The sequence below is a fragment of the Amblyraja radiata genome, chromosome 17, assembly GCF_010909765.2.
Source record: "Amblyraja radiata isolate CabotCenter1 chromosome 17, sAmbRad1.1.pri, whole genome shotgun sequence".
Classification (NCBI taxonomy): Eukaryota; Metazoa; Chordata; class Chondrichthyes; order Rajiformes; family Rajidae; genus Amblyraja; species Amblyraja radiata.
Genome location: NC_045972.1, coordinates 35,395,830 through 35,413,679, shown reverse-complemented (window position 1 = coordinate 35,413,679; position 17,850 = coordinate 35,395,830). Strand labels below are relative to the sequence as shown.

The 17,850-nt window shown below is 41.1% G+C and overlaps 1 protein-coding gene across 4 annotated transcripts in view; it reads left to right on the top strand.

The window, feature by feature from the left end:
* The first annotated feature begins 9,778 nt into the window (after window positions 1-9,778).
* Window positions 9,779-17,850, top strand: part of phaf1 (phagosome assembly factor 1) — a 74,536-nt gene continuing 66,464 nt past the window's right edge. For 2 of the 4 annotated variants that reach the window (XM_033036136.1, XM_033036138.1), the window contains exons 1-2: window positions 9,779-10,493; window positions 16,564-16,646. In XM_033036136.1, the coding sequence (XP_032892027.1) occupies window positions 10,430-10,493; window positions 16,564-16,646 (147 nt within the window). In that variant the 5' untranslated portion in view covers window positions 9,779-10,429. The remainder of the gene's footprint in view (window positions 10,494-16,563; window positions 16,647-17,850) is intronic. The other 2 variants (XM_033036137.1, XM_033036135.1) reach the window with 2 other exon arrangements.

Below are 17,850 nucleotides of genomic sequence, written 5' to 3'. Positions count from 1 at the left end.
TGTTCCTGTTCACACACAAAAGTGATACGTAGGTAATAACTAAGGGAATTGCTGAGGCAAATGTTGTTGATGGACTTACTGAGGAAACCGGCAAGCTCAGTGATAGAAAGGTCTGTTAAATGTAGGGATGGGTGGGTTCCATGAAGCATGTGAACATGAAGAGCACTGAACTGCTTCTGTGAGGCTCTTGCATAGTGCCTCCCAAGTACATCAAAAAATTCATCTACAAATTCTATTAATTTGTTCAACCTTACTTGATTTCTCACAAAATTATTCAAATGAAATCTGTGATAAATCCATTTCTGCAACAGCTCATTCCTTACCTGGTATTTCTCATTCTGATTGAATGAATAGATAGAAGCATAGAACAGACCCATCGGCCCACCAAGTCCACGTCGACCATCGATGTATAACGAGTACATACTCGTTATATGGTATTTCGCTTTTTCATCCACCGATACTGTGGGGGTAATTTATAGAGGCCAATTGACCTATAAACCCACATGTATTTGGGATGTGGGAGGAAACCGGAGGTCGCAGAAGAAATCCATGCGATCATAGGGAGAATGGGCAAACTTCACATGGACAGCACCCAAGGTCAGGATTCTATCTAGATCTCTGGCACTGTAAGCCAGCAGCTCTACTAACTGCCATTGTGCCGCCCCATATAAGAGCTGGTACTATTGTTTCCAGTTTTATTCTGTTATTTCCTGGCATATCAATTCTTCACATGGGCTATAATCTACAATATTGCAGTTTGTGGAAATGTGCCCTTAACACAAGCTTTACGAAATTACATTGAGCATTACTAATGTCCCCCGAATGTCACCATATCTGGCTGTGGTAAATTGTCAGTCCCACTAACTTACTAAGTATTGCATATTTACCTTGCATATTTTCCATTCTTCCACATTCTCTCTATTACAGATAGTTCTCACAAAGTTACTGTTTATTTTTGTAGTCACAATATTTAAAAATGAGGTTAAAATCTTTAACATTCTGTCTGTTGAGATTCAGTGGGTCAGAAACCTGGAGATCAGCTAGGGGAATAATTAGAGATCAGGACAGTGTCATAGAGTCATAAAGTGTGGACGCAGGCCCTTTGGCCCAACTTGCCCATGCTGACCAAAATGCCCCATCAACACTAATCTCACTTCCCTGCATTTTGGCCATATCCTTCTAAACCTATCCTATCCATCAACCTGTCCAAATGTTTTTTAAACTTATCTCCTTCAACTACCTCGTCTGGCAGTTTGTTCCATATACCCACAACTCCTTGCGTAAAAAGTTGCCCCGCAGGTTCCTATTAAATCTTTCCTCTCTCTCACCTTAAACCTATGTATTCTGGTTCTCGATTCCCCTACTCTGGGTAAAAGACTCTGCGTTTACCCTATCTATTCCTCTCATCTTATATATCTCGATAACATCACCCCTGATCCTCCTGCGCGCAAAGGAATAAAGTCCTTGCCTGCTCAACCTCTCCCTATAGCTCAGGCTCTCAAATCCTGACAACATCCTCATGAATCTTCTTTGCACCATTTCCAGCTTAACATCTTTCCTATAACAGGGTGACTAAATCTTTATCCACCAATATTGCAACCCTGGTATTATTATTGGTCTTCTATTTTCCATTGTTGTGCAATGACTTGGCAGCACCATCCATAAACACACTTTTCACCTGTGAGTTGTTCGCTCACTGTTCCACCTTATCATTAACTCTCCTGTTCCCCTACCTTGTTTTTTATGTTGCTGGGGAGATTGTACAACATCTATTACCAGATAAGAGAAACAATGTCTTACAAATAAGTAGTGGGAGACCAAAGCTGTAAACATCACTATCTGTCACAATCTTATAGCCATTGACTATCTGAAACTGAACCAAATCATTCACAGCCAATGGTGGTGATTTTGAGGCCAGCTGGCCTTGTCAGTCCAGGTATTAGAGGTCAGGGATTTGGCAGGTGGTGATGAAAGCATCTAAACTGTACTGTTCCTATATGTACGCAAATGGAGCTACATTGCACAACTGATTATGGGAGCAGTTTTTAGGTGATGAAAGGAATGGCAATCAACTCGGCTGCTTTGGCCGGGTAGTGTAGTTATAATTTTGGAACTATTAATTCAGGGAAGGAGGAAATATCAACACTCATGACATGCCGTGTTAATGGTGGAGTGTCGGAAGACGAGTCACACGCCACAAGGTGGCCAAGCCTGTTTCCATTATAGCCTCTCAACCTTGTGAATAATGTTAAATATATTTATGACCAGCCTTTAAAGTAATTTTTCCGAAAATACTGTCCTGCTATGCTATCCCAAGCCACAACTTTCATTGAGTCTCTGGATTGGACATGGAAACATTACTCCCAAGAGTCAAGAGTATCAAAGATTCCAGATATCCAGTTGAAGATACAGCAGTAAATTTCCATTTCCTATTGTGTGTTTTTGAGGGGAATCTGTAGATAATGCTTTTATCCATCTAGATGGCCGAGGAAGCTGGCATGGAAGATACTGAGTAACCTTGATGAACTGCTCAGTGTTTTCCTAGTTTGTACACTCTGTTCCTCCGACTAACTAAGTATCATGGAGACGCAAGGAACTGCAGATGCTGGTTTACAAAAACAGACAATGAACTGGAGTAACTCAGCTGGTCAGACACCATTTCTGGAGATGATGAATAGGCGACGTTTCAGTTCTGAAGGGTCCCAACGCAAAATGTCGCCTAACCATATTCTTCAGAGGTGCTGCCTGACCCGCTGAGTTATTCCAGCACCGTGTGTCTTTTTTAAACTCAGTACGTATCTTGTTGCTTTGCTGGTGTGATCCATTTTTGTATATCATTATTTTGTAATATATCGCATGACCTCATCTCAACTTTTCCAATCTCTTCCATTCTTCTTGACTTCCTTTTAATTTGAGTGCCTCTCTATCTCTACCTTGAATATATTCAATGACTCTGCCTTCACAGCTCTTTGTGAGAACATTCTGAAGATTCAGAACCCTCTGAGAATAAAATCCTTTGTATCTTCATCTTAAGTGGGTGTTCCTTTATTCTGAACCGGCACTCCATTTAAAATAAGCTTTTTTAGATACTCTTAGAGGAAACAACCTGTCAATCCTCAAAATCTTAGATGATTCAACCTTTTATTCGTTTACTCTCACGTGCTTGACTTTTCTTCGTATGTCAACGTAAAAAGCTAAGCTTCTCTGCTCTGCTTCCAGTGCAAGTTCATCGTTCCTTAAATATTGAACAAAAGCTTTATACAGGCTCAGCCCCCTGTAACGCTGTGCCAAAACACCTCTAGTTTTATATCCCATATTTCATGCCAAAAAGAATAACATTCCATTAGCCCTCCAATGGTTCAATGGTACTTTATTCCAAAGTACAGTGACATTTTTTTTTGCATACTGTTCAGTAAAAATCTTCCAATATATATAGGCACAATCATACTTAAGTACAAGAGTGTAAGAATGGTGGATTATACTGAGGTAGTACGCAAGAATCGCCAAGTTTCCAGACCCATCTTGTACGCTTCAAGTTCAAAGTTGTTAAAAATGTAGTCTTAACTTGGACATAAAGGCCCATTGTCCTGGTGGTGGCACTGGGGTGGAAGTGCAGAGATGCGCCTGACATGGGGATGTTTTTGATGTCCTCCACCGCTGCTCAGATGTTCCGTGCCACTGCAGGCTGTGTCCAATCCACGTGATCAGCCTCTTGGAGCGGTCGGTGCCCAAACCAATCAGGCCCCAGGCTGCTGCAGGACCTCCAGCGGCCCATTACGCCAAAGTATTGAGTCGTTTTGTGTCCACCTTATAACTTGGTCTACTTATCCTGTATCATCAGCAAATTAGGCTGGAGTACACATTGCTCTTTCATACAAATCATTAAGGTACATTGCAGGTAAATAATAACCAAGCACTGATTCCTGAGGCACCTTACTTACCACGATTACGAGTAGGAACTGATGTTGGCCAAACAAACCCTTAAGCCTCTTCTGCTCATTCATCATTCTTTAAGTCGATTTTCTTGCCATTTCCCATAACATAGGATTCCATCGTTGATTGGAAATCTATCTATCTCACTTGTTACTGATTGCCAATCTGATTCACTATTTTTTAAGGAGCCAGATTCCTATCCATGCTAATATATTGACCCAACCAGAATAAGCATGCATTAACATTTTATGTAGCGCTTTATTAAACACCATACAAATTGTGTGATTTTTAATGTTCCTTTGTGCTCTTTCCTCTCATGTTTTGATGAAGGACTTTAATATGAATGAATGAATGAATGAATGAATGAATGAATGAATGAATGAAAACTTTATTTTATTGTCATTCAGATGTACACCTAGACACAGTGCACCTTGAACGAAATTTCGTTGCATTTGACTCTCCAATCAGGTAAATAGTAAAAGTAAAAGTGCTAGGTGCGTCCATAAAAATGCCTCATGTTGACATTCCTATGTTCATTCTGTTGATACAACTACTTAGATGTATTATTTTATGGAAATATGGAATGCAGCTAACATTTTTCATACTCTAGTAATGAATTTCTGAATTCATTTGTCAAAATAGCAGGTTGATGGGGAAATCTGCTGCAGGAAAGTGACAGAAGAAAAAAATGTGTTTGCAGATACTATTTTCTTGAGATTACAAACTCCTCTAACAACTTTCACTATGAGTTACTGGGTAGATTTGTGTCTGTCATGCAGATATTTGCATAACTATACCATATATTGGAACATTTGATATGTGCTGCTTAAGATAATTCATCATTTAAATAATAAATAGAATAAGAAATATCTGCCTAATTGATCTCATGTACTTTGAAAAGTGGATAAGCAAGGCATAAGCTACATTAAAAAAAAACACCGATCTCGTCAATCTACAACTGGTGTCATATTCAGTAACACTTGAATATTTACATTTTTTTTAAAGTAGTTCAAATATCCCACATGCTCAATGAAAATGTATATGCAAAACCATCTCTCACGATTCATTCCAAAAAATTTAATTTCAAAGTTAACTTGACATCGCTCATTGATAAAAAAGATTAGCTATTGTTAATGCTATTATGGCATGGCAATTAGAAAAATATCAATGTAATTAGACAAAGTCAATGTTACATAAAAGGAAAATCATGTTTGACAGTTCATTGGAGTTCTTTGAAGAAACAACATATGCTGTGGTTAAAGGGTATTTTACTTAGATTTGCTGAAGGCACATCAAAGATAAAGGGAAATCGTAAGAAATTCTGCAGGAGTATTAATAGCAAGTGGGAAACAAGGAAGAGAATAGGACTCCTCTAAGGATATGTCGTCAATGTGTCGAGACACAATAGATGGGCCAGGGGTTGAAGAAATGCTTCTCATCTGTATTTACTCAGGTCTGAATGACAATAGAGGTAATTCTAATTCTAAATTACAAAAGAGGAGATACCATCAAACTAAGGGATATTAAAGTGGATAAATCCTCAGAGCCTGACCAAGTATATCCTTGAACATTGTGGGAACTGAGGGAATAAATTGTTGGGGCCCTGGCAGGGATCTTTAGCCACAAAGGAGATACTAGAAGGTGGGAGGATGGCTAATATTGTACTTTATATTGTACTGAAGGGCTACTAGGACAAGCCAGGGAACCATAAGCCAGTGAACCTGACATCAGTGATGGGTAGGTTACTGGAAGGGATCCTGAGGGACAAGAACTACCAGCATTAGGATAGACAAGGGAAATCATGTCTATTTATGTCTCGAGAGAAATAAAGGATTCAATGCAAGAGCTGACTATAGATAGTCAGCATAGCTTTGTGCTTGGGAAATCATGTCGCACAAATCTGATAGTTTTTTTGAAGAGGTCACCAAGGGGAACATTGTCTATATGGTCTTCAGACTGAAGAAGAGTCCCGACCCAAACATCGTTTGTTCATTTTCCTCCGCTGACCCGCTGAGTTCCTCCAGCAGTTGGAGGAAGGAATCAAAGGGTGGGAGTGGAGCATTGTTTTTCACATTTGTTGACCACATACAGCATGGAAACAGGCCTTTGGCCCAACCTTTGATACTTGTTTCCATGCTGTATGACTATGGTTCATGATTTGCGAAAAGCTAATATGTGGGTCTGGCAGATAATTAAGAACGCTAACAAAATGTTGGCAGGCACACGAGACTGCAGATGCTGGAATCTGGAGGCAAAAAAAGGAGAACTGTTAGAGGAATTTAGCAGGTGAGGCAGCATCTGTGGAGAGAAATGGACCATCAACGTTTATAGTTGAGACCCTTCATCTAGACTGCATGTTATTGCTTATTGGTAGGGGAAATTAATGCAAAGGTCGGGAAATTACACTTCAAATATATTGGACACTGGTGAGATCATATCTGGAGTACAGTCTTTCTCATATTTAAGGAAGGAAGCCAATGAGTTGGCAGCTGTTTAGGGAAAGTTTACTTGACTAATACTTGGAATGGTCAGGTTATCTTATGAGGAAAAATGAACAAGCTAGGCTTGCATAAACTGAATTTAGAAGCATGAGAGAGCTTTTGACTGAATGATATAAGATCCTGAGGTATCTTGACAGTTGGATGCAGAGAGGATGTTCTCTCTTGTGGGAGGATCCAGAATAATGGGCCACTGTTTAGAAATGAAAAATCTCCCATTTAAGACAAATGAGTTATGATTTTATTTTCTCTCAGTACATTATGGGACCTCCTAAAAGAGCAGCAAATGAAGTACAGGTACCTGTGAATGTAGAAACAAGTATCTGTGGATTCTGGTTTACAAAAAAAAGGCAAAGTCAACAAAAAAAAGACACAAAATGCTGGAGTATCTCTACAAATAAGACACAGTGCTGGATTCACTCTTAATGTACATTTGAATGTTTGTAAGGCTGTGGTGTATAAATTCTTGATAAGCAAAATGGTAAAATGTTTTTGCAGGTAGACAAGAATGCAAAGTGATTCCATTGAGATCAGCCACAATCTTGTTAAATTGCAGCGCAGGCTTAAGGGGCTAAATAGCCAATACCTGCTCCTAAATTGCATGTTTGGTCATGTTGATTTGACGAGACAAAGTCACCGGTTGCATAATTTGCATGTTTCTGCATTTATTGCATCCATTATTGCATTTGAGATCTGTATCTCCAAGTCCTTGTTCTTCTGTATAATCTTATGTATTATAATAAATACCATCTAAACCAGAAATAACTGTTAACATCATGTTGGCATATGTTTTTTTGAAGTCTATCGAATACATTAGCAATATACGCAGTTAACTAATACCAATGCAAACATATATGGGAATAGTTCCACACTGCAATATTAACCCAGAACTATGGAATTTTCTGCTAATTCATGTGTAAGTACAACATTCAGTTCTTCAATTACATTATATGCTCAAGGAAAGCAAATAGATTAAAATACTTGAAAAAAAATTGAGCATATTTCATTAGGGCAAAATATTCTTAAAGCACTTTTATTTATTTATTTAATTCTTTATTTCGAACAGAATAAAAGAATAAAAAGCAAGTGTGAAACAGCATACAAAAAACAAAACAAGAATATTTATAAAATGTCATAAACAATATCTATAAATAAATGAAATCGTATGTGTCTGAAAAGGAGCAGGAAGAAGCCAAAGCTTATTAATTCCCACCCCTTATTCAACTGCTTATAATTATCATACAAATTTAGCAGCTATATGTACACCACCAGCTATATGTACACCAAATTATTTATATTTATACACTAATCAAATATTTACAAAGCCATACAAAAAAAGAGAAATAAAGAAAAAACCCTCATATACTATACAGTATCTCTTAGTCATATATACAACCCATCACCCTATAATCACCCTTCCCAATACAATCAGTATAACAAATATCCCACTCACAATCACCTATCCTCATCCCAATATCCTTTTAAAAAAGTATTTTTGTACATCTTTTTAAACTGAATTATGTTTGTGCTAAGTTTTATCTCCTGTTCCAGACCATTCCACAAATTCACCCCACAGATTGCTATGCACATACTTTTAAGAGTTGTTCTGACATTGAGTTTTTTTTTAATTATGTTCCCCTCTCAAATTGTACCCACCCTGTCTTTCCATAAACAGTTTTTGTATATTTTCTGGAAGTAAATTATTTCTTGCTTTGTACATGATTTGTGCAGTCTTAAATTTAACCAGATCGGTGAACTTCAGTGTATGTGACTTTAAGAATAATAAATTGGTATGTTTAAAAAACTTTTAAAATTTAAGAATCAATTAAGATTGATGAAACAGTGTTCCCAGTGATCTGAAAAAAGTAGCAACAGAAATAGGAGTAAATGCAAGATTCGAAACAGAGTAGAAACCTAATCAGCCAGTTCAGAGCTCTTGGAATTTCACTCATCGTCGGTGCTTGTGGCAAAAACACAGTCATGATTGATGGATAACAATAAAAGTGAATATAAGGAACAGGCAAAGTTATGTAATTAGTAGAACTCTTTGCTTCTCTGGAAGCTTTAGTGATAAGGTATTAGTTGAGCTAATTTCCATCCTCGGGTCAATAAAATGGTCACTCTAATTTTATTTTGAGATGAGATGTTACGTGTTTTACGGCTTTGAATACTCACTGGTTGTTTATTTTTATTGGCAATAACTGATTTCATATGGATACAATGGTTGTAGAAGTGGTTTTTATGAAGTGTGGGTCTATGTAAAGCCTACACCATCACAATTTTAGAAACGTCATGTCCCGAGTGCTATTCAATTACAAAACCACGCTGGTAAACATTCAGGCTTGCCTACTTGCCATGTTTGGAAACTCCATGCTGCTTTTTTGAAAGCCAATGCTGTTTATTTCTCAAGCAACACCTGGCCACATTAGGCAAGCACAGAATTAAACTCAGTTGAATGATGGCAAGGGAATAGAGTACAAAAGCAGGGAAAGCATGAGTTATACACGTGAAGTACTCTGCACAGTATTGATTTCCTTATTTTGGGAATAAGCTTATACTTGGAATTAAGCTTGTACTTAGAATGGGCGGGTTGTCAAATGAGGAAAGGTTGGACAGAACATGCTTGGAGTGCGGAATATAGAGAAGGAACTTGAATGAAAATAAAAGATCCTCATGATGTTTAATAGGCAGGATACAGAGAGGAAGTTTTAGGGAGAATCCAGAATCAAATAACCCATTTAACGCAAATGATTGTATCATCTTATTTTAGATACTATCATCGTGACCTAGGAACTATTTCACTATGGGTGGTCGAAGCGAAGTATTTGAACATTCTTAAAGCAGAGGTTGACAGGCGAGAGGTGGGTGACAGGGGTAGAGTGGAATAAAGAATTCAAGTCAGCCAGGAACACATGAATGGTGGAGCAGTGGCCATGCACCAAAAGGCCTGTTCCTAATGGGCATGACCATTGCAGTAGCAGCAGCAAAGAAAAAACACCAGGAAATACTTGCATTCTCGAGTGGGCAATGACCAGGGTAACATCTCCCATCCCCGGGGCGCGCCGCTTGCAGCCATTGACCTCCACCTCGGCCGTCCGTGATCGGGTGGGGGAGGGGGGGGGGGGGTGGGGGGGGGGTGTGTGTGTCCGTCCGTCCCCCGGTCAAACACGTGATGGGGTGGTAACGCCCACCCGAGGAGGGGGGGGGGGCAGGCCATTCACGTGATGGGGGAACAGTAGGGCGCCCCAGTCCTCACCAGACACGTGATTGGGGGGGGCAAAGCGTGCCCCAGTCCCGACACGTGATCGGGGGTCCCGGTCAATCACGTGATGGGTGAACAGCAAGGCGCCCCAGTCCTGACCAAGCACGTGATTGGGGGGGGGGGGGAGAGGGGCAGCGCGAGCCCCGATCCCGGCCGGACATGTGATCCGGGTGGAGGTTGAGCGCCTGCCGGTCTGGGCAGGTGGAGAATGTCTCCCTACCGACCAGCGGCTCCACCGCCTGCGAGTCGCGGCGGAGAGTGACCGCGAAACGTCGTTATAAACCGCTGTCCTAGAGCTTTGGTCCTCACTGCCGCAAACGTGGGGCAGCGCAACCCGGAAGCGGTTGGGACGGAAGTGGTATTGTATAATCAGCTGATGGCGATGGAAGCGGCGGCTGTTATTGTTCGGGTTTGAGACCAAGCCAACCGTCCTCAGGCTGAAAGACATCGGCTCCCGGTCGCCGGCGACCGACACACCTGCCTCTCCTCATTGAGACACAGCAGCATCTTCTCAACATCTTAAAGCCCAGACGCCGTGGCACCCGGCTCTTTATAGCCGCGGCGATCAGCACCCGACCGGTTATACCCGGGGCACCAGTTGCCGGGATCCTACCCCCGGTACCCCGCAGTCGTCCCCCCTGGCCTTTTCCCGGAGCAGACGGCTCGGTCAGCAACGCGCACCGGCCTGGCGAAACGGTGCCCAGATCCGCCCGTCACCTCTCCCGTAGCCGGGCCAATGCTGGATCTGGAAGTGGTGCCCGAGCGGTCTTTGGGGAACGAACGATGGGAATTCGCTTTAGGTAAATTCAAGCGATGTTAACCCATCTTTTTAAGGAATTTCGCACACAGAGTATCCGTCCCATTGACGTTCATGGAATAATAAGTTGATGGAAGAAACGTTCGGGATGAGGAGGATTTAATATTGTTGAGAACTGTATTGGGAACGTGTAGATAATGTAATCATGGGAGGAATGAATACAGTAACAATGAGGACGGGTGGGATAGTATGTGGGCTGTCAGTGGGGGCTATAATATGGGTTGAGCGTCAAGGTGAAGGAACCTGGGGGGCTGTGATATGTGCTAACAGGATATGAGGTGGAGAGGGATGGCCAGGGGGAAATGGAAATGATGTAACCCTCAATGGGGTAATGGTAGCGGGGAATATTGTGGGGTGGGGGGGAGATAAGGCCAGGTGTACTGTAGTGTGGGTGCAATGTGTTGGAAAGAATTAGGGTCTGCATTGATAGGGGATAAATGGGGAAGAAATGATTGGGGTCTGCTGTGGGTAGATTATTTCATGGAGGGAGATGTGACAGGTGATGTGGAATGGGGGTGAGAAAGAAGATAGATTATCTTGTCGCGGGGATGTGAAATGGGAGTTGGAGTGAAGATGGGTGTGTTGTTGAATGGGGTGTAATGGAGATGGTATGTGATGGAGGTGACCACGATGAGGGTTAACAAGATTTGTGTGACATGAGGCGAGACCAGAGTAGAATTTAGGGTCAGGTATGTTGAGAAGGTGATGGAATGAGGTTTGTGTAAATTGAAGGGAGAATGGGGAGGGAAGTTTGTGTGTCATGTAGTGCCCAGGTGGAATCAGAGGTTATGGGGGATAGCCCAGATGTGGTGCGAGAGTTTGCTATGGCAGAGGATAAGGGGCAGGTTCATGACAAGAATACAAGTGAGGTGGATTGGATGGTGGAGCAGATATGTTGAGGTGTGAGGGGGACTTCAAGGGTTGTTATCAAGGGTTGTCTCCTACTTTGTTATTGGTTGTTATGATGCTGAACACTTGTGATTTAATTATGGTGTGAATCCTCCATTGCAAGGGAATCTGATGAAAGAGCATGATTGTTTTTTCAGTTCTTGAGCTTTTAATCATCTGCCTTAATCTCTAGTGTCAAATGTTGATAGTTCGTTTCAAGGGCCTTGGTTTGCTCATTTTAAATTAAAAATAGACTAAAGAGGTAGTTATTATTGAAGGAAGGAGAAGACTAGAAGATAATTCCTTCACAGTGCGCTGTAGTGGATGTTTATGTTAATTCTTATGTAGTTGTGTGTCTTGTTGCTTTTTTGGTATGACTGCATGGCAAATCAAATTCCTTGTATGCTTTTACATACTTGGCTAATAAATTAATTACAATACAATTACAATACAATAAATTGCATTGCATTTACTTGGTCGAGAGGTTATGTTGCAGGAGGCTCACCTGGGCTATGTGCTGGTACAGTTATCTTGCATTTATTCTTCAAACAAGTGTTTCTCATTCTCTATTCAAGAGAGCGCTACATATCATGTTGGTCTATGTGTAAATCCTGTGACTTTAGGAAGTTTACTGGCAATTACCAATCATTAATCATTGTTAGTTGAATGTATTATACTCTGTAATTGTGCTAGGATTATCTTAAATCACTCCACTTGTGCTGGGCTGATGTCATAGCTTCAGTGTCTAGTGTATTTCACTTTAATGAGGCATCTCTATAATCATATTTTCTTTTATTACATCAATTTCACAAATAAATATATTTGCCCTTCAGAAATTAGGTAATAGGACATGTGATGAAACTGAAATGAATGTGTTGTGTAATTATTTGTAGTATTGAAAACTGTGTTGACCTCAGAAGTGGATCCTTTTAAGAATTTGTGGTGCATAAGAGAATTTAATAAGTACCGGTATTTGCCGAGCTGATACTTGTTGCAGCCATTTCAAATTATCCTCCAGTGTACTTTTAGACCATAGAATTGCCAGATTAACTAAACTTGAAAAGGTATCCAAGGTCCCTGTACTGGTCAAAGCAAAGGAGGCATTCAGGAATGGAGCTAGCGCACACACCTCCATGCAGGAGGTAAACAGATTCTGAGTCAATTATTAATTTTAAATCTAAGAATGATAGATTGTTTGTTACTGATCCCTGAATCAATAATTTTTAGTTAAGAATATGAACACGGGTCACAGATTGAGTTATGTTCTCATTGATTGGCAGAACAGGCTCAGTGTATTGAATATCTTACTCCTGTTTAAATGTTGTCTGTCCACAAGTTCTGGTGCACACGTCTTTCACTGTTCAACTCTTGGCAATGCACCATCAGCTCTACAGTATATAAACTCTGAAATTATTTCAAGATGCTTCAAAAAAGCTTATTACTTTAACCAACCTTTTGGTTCTTCTAATGAGGTTAAATAATTTGTGTTTGACATTGTTTGTGTGATATGTTGAAGTACTTTGCTATATTCACAGTGTGTGGTCTTGAGATGAAAATAAAAGTGCCACATACGCACTTTCCCTCAGCATAGTTGTTAAGCAAGCTGGCTGGGATTGTGATGTGGCATAAATTGATACATATCTGTTCATTTCTTTATTCTAGTGAACTATTTCAGCTTTTTGCTAAGTTAATGGTTTTTTTAAATATTTAATTTCTCTCTTTGGGGTTCAAAGACCTTGTAACAAGAAGGATCTGTTCAAAATCTATGTTCTTGCCCCACAATGTTTCATTGGTGTATCTGGAAGACACTTCTTAACACAGGACCTCAAACCTTGAATTATCCTTTGCTTTGCCATTGCAGTGTACTTATAGTTGGTGGTAAAACATTGTGTGTTCAGCAGAAATTCTCTCCTTAAATCTCTCTTGTAGGCTGCTTCAAGTAAAGCCTACCACTTGGTCACTCAACCTCATCTCCTAATGTTGCTTAATTTGTTTTGTTTCTGTGAAATCTTGAGGAGTTCCATACTGACCTTTCTGTCCTGGGTTGCCTCCATTGCAAGAGTGAGGCCACGTACGCACTGGGGGAATACCACTAACATCCACCCTGCCCTCAAATCTACTTGGACTATTTCTGACACCCTTCTCCCCTTTCTTGATCATCACAGGGGTCAGACTATTCACTGACATCCACTATAAACTTACTGATTCCCACCGTTATCTGGACTACACCTACTCCCACCCTGCCTCTTTTAAAGACAATCTGCCCTCAAGCTTCCAAGATAAGGCTTTCCATTCTAGAATATCAGAGATGTCCTCTCTCTTTAGTAAACTTGGTTTCTCCTCTGCTGCCATCGATGGATCTGTCATTCATGTCTCCCCTGTGTCCCATTGTTCAGCTCTGGTACCCCCTTTTCCCAGTCAGAACAAAGATAGAGTTCCCAGGGTCCTTATCTATCTCTGCACCAGCTTTTGTGTCCAACGTATCATTCTCTAGCATCTCCGCCCCCTTCAGTGTGATCCCACCACCAATCACATCTTCCCACCCCCCCCCCCCCCCCTTTGCTTTCTACAGAAACTGCTCCCTCCACAGTTCCTTGGTTCACTGATTGCTTCCCACTCAAACTGTTCCCTCCCATGTACTTTCTTGTAACCGCAGGAGATGTAACACCTGTCACTCTACTTCCACCCTTGCATCTATCCATGGATCCCAAGAGTCCTTCCATGTGAGATACAGTCACATGGATCTCTTCTAACCTCATCTACTGCATTTGGTGCTCCCGGTCTGCATCCCGGTGGCCTGAACATTGACTTCTCCAATTTCCGGTAGCCCTTGCTGTCTCCTCCCCTTGATAAAGCCGAGTTAAGTTAAAAATATAAGAAGATATTAAATTGGTTTCTGGGCTAGCTTACAGCTTGTATTTAGTCTCAAATTAGGCTTGCCTCAGGTTGCGGTGTGTGGGATAATGAATACAGAAAGGCATTTGTCTCCCAGGTAACGAGAGAGAAGTAGCTAGATCTCTTTGATGTATTTGAAAAGTAAAATGTCGTAAACCAAATGGCCAATGTTTTTAATATATCTTGTACCATGTGACAAAATGCCTTTGATGTGATGCATTCTGTAGAAACCTTTATTTTCCTGTACCTCTGACCATGACTAATGTCTGTGGAATGTGCTATGGTGACAAAAAAATCACTATATAATACAATGTAATTCTGTTGTTCAGAGAAGTGGACTGAGGACAGTAAAGTGTCTATATTGGTCACTTGACTGGAGTTCTCCCTCCCATCGGCCGATAATAAGTAAAGTTTTGAACTGGTCTACCAAACAGTTTGTGTGTTGTCTGTTTATTAAGAAGCGAACCTGTTTAGTTGTTATAAAAGTAACTTTTTCACCCTTCTCAGCTCTCCCTCAGCTCTCTGGCTCCTCCTCTTCCTTTCTTCTTCTATCTCCCGCCCCCCCCCCCCCACCATGCATCAGTCCGAAGAAGGGTTTTGGCTCGAAACGTTGCCTATTTCCTTCGCTCCGTAGATGCTGCCGCACCTGCTGAGTTTCTCCAGCAATTTTATCTACCTTCGGTGCTTCTGTTGTGGCCTCCTTTACATTGGCGAGACAAAGTGTAGATTAAGCGACTGTTTCACCGAAGACTTGCGCTTGGTCCAATTTTACAATGTTCATACTGTTAGGTTGTAAGCTAACCAAGTGGAATATAAGGTGATGTTCCTCCAGTTTGTGTATGGCCTTACTTTGGCAATAGAGAAGGTCCAGGACATCAAGGTCAGTTTGCAAAATGGAGGAACAGCACCTCCTATTTCTCCTGAGCAGCTTACATCTCAGCGGTATGAATATTGACAAGCCAGACACAAAATGCTGGACAGGCAGCATCTCTGGAGAGAAGGAATGGGTGATGTTTCAGGTCGAGACCCTTCTTCGGACTGTCTCGTATTCGGGTACGAATATTGTTTTCTCTAACTTCAAGTAACCCTTGCATCCCCTATCTCTTCATCCCTCCCCCACTCAAGTCATACTAGCTTCAAAGTCATCTTGTTGAGTCTCATTGTCTGTAACTTGTTTTTACCTAGCATACAGCTATCAATGGCCTGTATCATTGTTACATTTTTGCATATCTTTCATTCACTTGTTCTATATCTCTCTACATCACTGTCTTTATCTTTCATTTCCCTTTTCCCTAACTCTCACTCTGAAGAAGGGTCTTGACCTGAAATGCCACCTATTCCTTTTCTCCAGAGATGCTGAGTTACTCCAGCATTCTGTGTCTATCTTTTCTGCTGTTCCTAGATTACTGAATGTTCCTTCCATAAATCGGGGTCAGTCCCGATTCTCTAACCTACCTTCATTGCGGACTTAGATATTTTTTCTGTGACTGTCTCGCTGCAATGTTTTAAAACTATATTCTCGCTTTGGTATTTTTTCGTTGCACTACCTGGTGTTCTTTATGCAACCCATGAGATTGTGTATGCTTGATAGTGCGCATGTATAATATGATCTGACTTAATTGGGTAGCACACAACCAAAAGCTTTTCTGTGTATCTGTATCATCTGTGGCTTTGAAAAGCCCAGCCATACTGAAGTCAGTCTGCTTAATGCGGTGCAAAGGTAGGTGTTGCAAATTGTGCAATGGAAGATGGCGTTGGTTGTTAGATTTCAATAATTCTAATCTCAGCACATCACAGATGGAGTCTATACGGTGGGTTCTAGGCCCAACCACCTTCAGCTCCATGTCCGTAATCTTCCTTCCATCATGTGACGGGGTGGGGATGTTCTCTGATACTTGCAAGAGCTGCACGCACAATACTTGTACGAAGCAAGCGCTAGGCCATGTTTTTGGGTCCAAGTACAAAGCAGGCCAGCCTCCAAGTCGCACACAATCTTGACTTGGAAAAATGATCTTGGTCCTTCATTGTCATTGGGCCTGAAATCCAGAACTCTACACCCAACGCCATGGCAATAATTTATTTATTTGGAAGACCATAGTAATTCAAGAATGTAGCCCGCCACCATCTCTCAAGGCAAGTTCAGGGTAGATAATTGCCTTTTGCCTTGTTAGCAATGCTAATGTACTAAAAGATTAATTAAAACATTCTCTGTGTCCAAATATTCAGACTTGGTTACGTACTAATTCCTTCACGTTTTATGTCTATTTCAGGAATGCCATTGGCTCAGGGTGTTGCTATTCTCCAAAAGCACTGTCGTATCATCAAAAATGTACAAGTTCTCTATAGCGAGCAGGTGAGTGAGACTCATTCTTTACATGTTCCATGAGACTCACATTTGCCTGATATCAGTTTTTGTATTACTTTAAAGTTCAGTTCGGGATGCATTATAACTGAAGAAAATAAAAACAGTCATGCAATATTTAACCTTTTAATATTGATTGCTGGCTTGGATCTCTGGCCAGGTTCTTTGACCGAAGGTGCATGCTTCAATGGCCCTGGAATATCAGTGTGCACTGTCTATCAGATGCCTGGAAACCTTTTGTGACATGTGGGCCCATGTAATTAGTTCTTTATTGCACTTGATTTCACAACTGGTATAATTCAGGTGGCACAGCTTGCAAAGCTACTGCCTTATGCCTATAAGGAGTTTGCATGTTCTCCTTGTGACTTTTTTTTTCCTCCTGGTGTTCTGGTTTCCTCCCACATCCCAAAAATGTGCAAGTTTGTAGGCAAATTAGCCTTTAGTGTGTCGGGAATGGATGAGAAAGTGGGATAATATAGAACTAGTCTGCACAGGTGATTGATGGTCAGCACGGATCTGGTGGGCTGAAGGCCTGTTTTCATGCTGTTTTTTATTTTTTTATTTCTGTTTATGCCCCTTCATCCTCCTAAAGTAGCTGTGGTGACCTCTCCTATAAATAGTTGTACTTGTGGGTTATTTTGGTGGGCACAGGTCCAGCTATTTGATGGGATGAAATGCAGACTCCAAATAATTTTCGCACCGTTCAGTGAATTTTATGACGATTACCCGACTTGTCTGAAAAAGGGTCTCAACCCGAAACGTCTCCAGAGATGCTGCCTGTCCCGTTGAGTTACTCCAACCTTTTGTATCTATCTTGTATAGAGATCAGTTTGGAATGAATTGGGAGATAAAGGAAACTTTAATGAAGCTGGTACACAAAAATGCTGGAGAAACTCAGCGGGTGCAGCAGCATCTATGGAACGAAGGAAATAGGCAACGTTTCGGGCCGAAACCCTTCTTCAGACTCAATAGGCAACGTTTCGGGCCGAAACCCTTCTTCAGACTTCAGACTTTAATGAAGCTGCTTGGTTTCTGTCTGAGGTAAGAGGTTAGGAGGATTTAGTGGACCTCAAAATGTTTTGCTAATGACATTTTTTATTAGAAGAGGAGAAAAAAGGCTGCATTTTGTATTTAAAAGATTGATTTTTATCATTAATTCAGGATTTCTATGTTTTGGTACTCAGCTTAAGGAAAG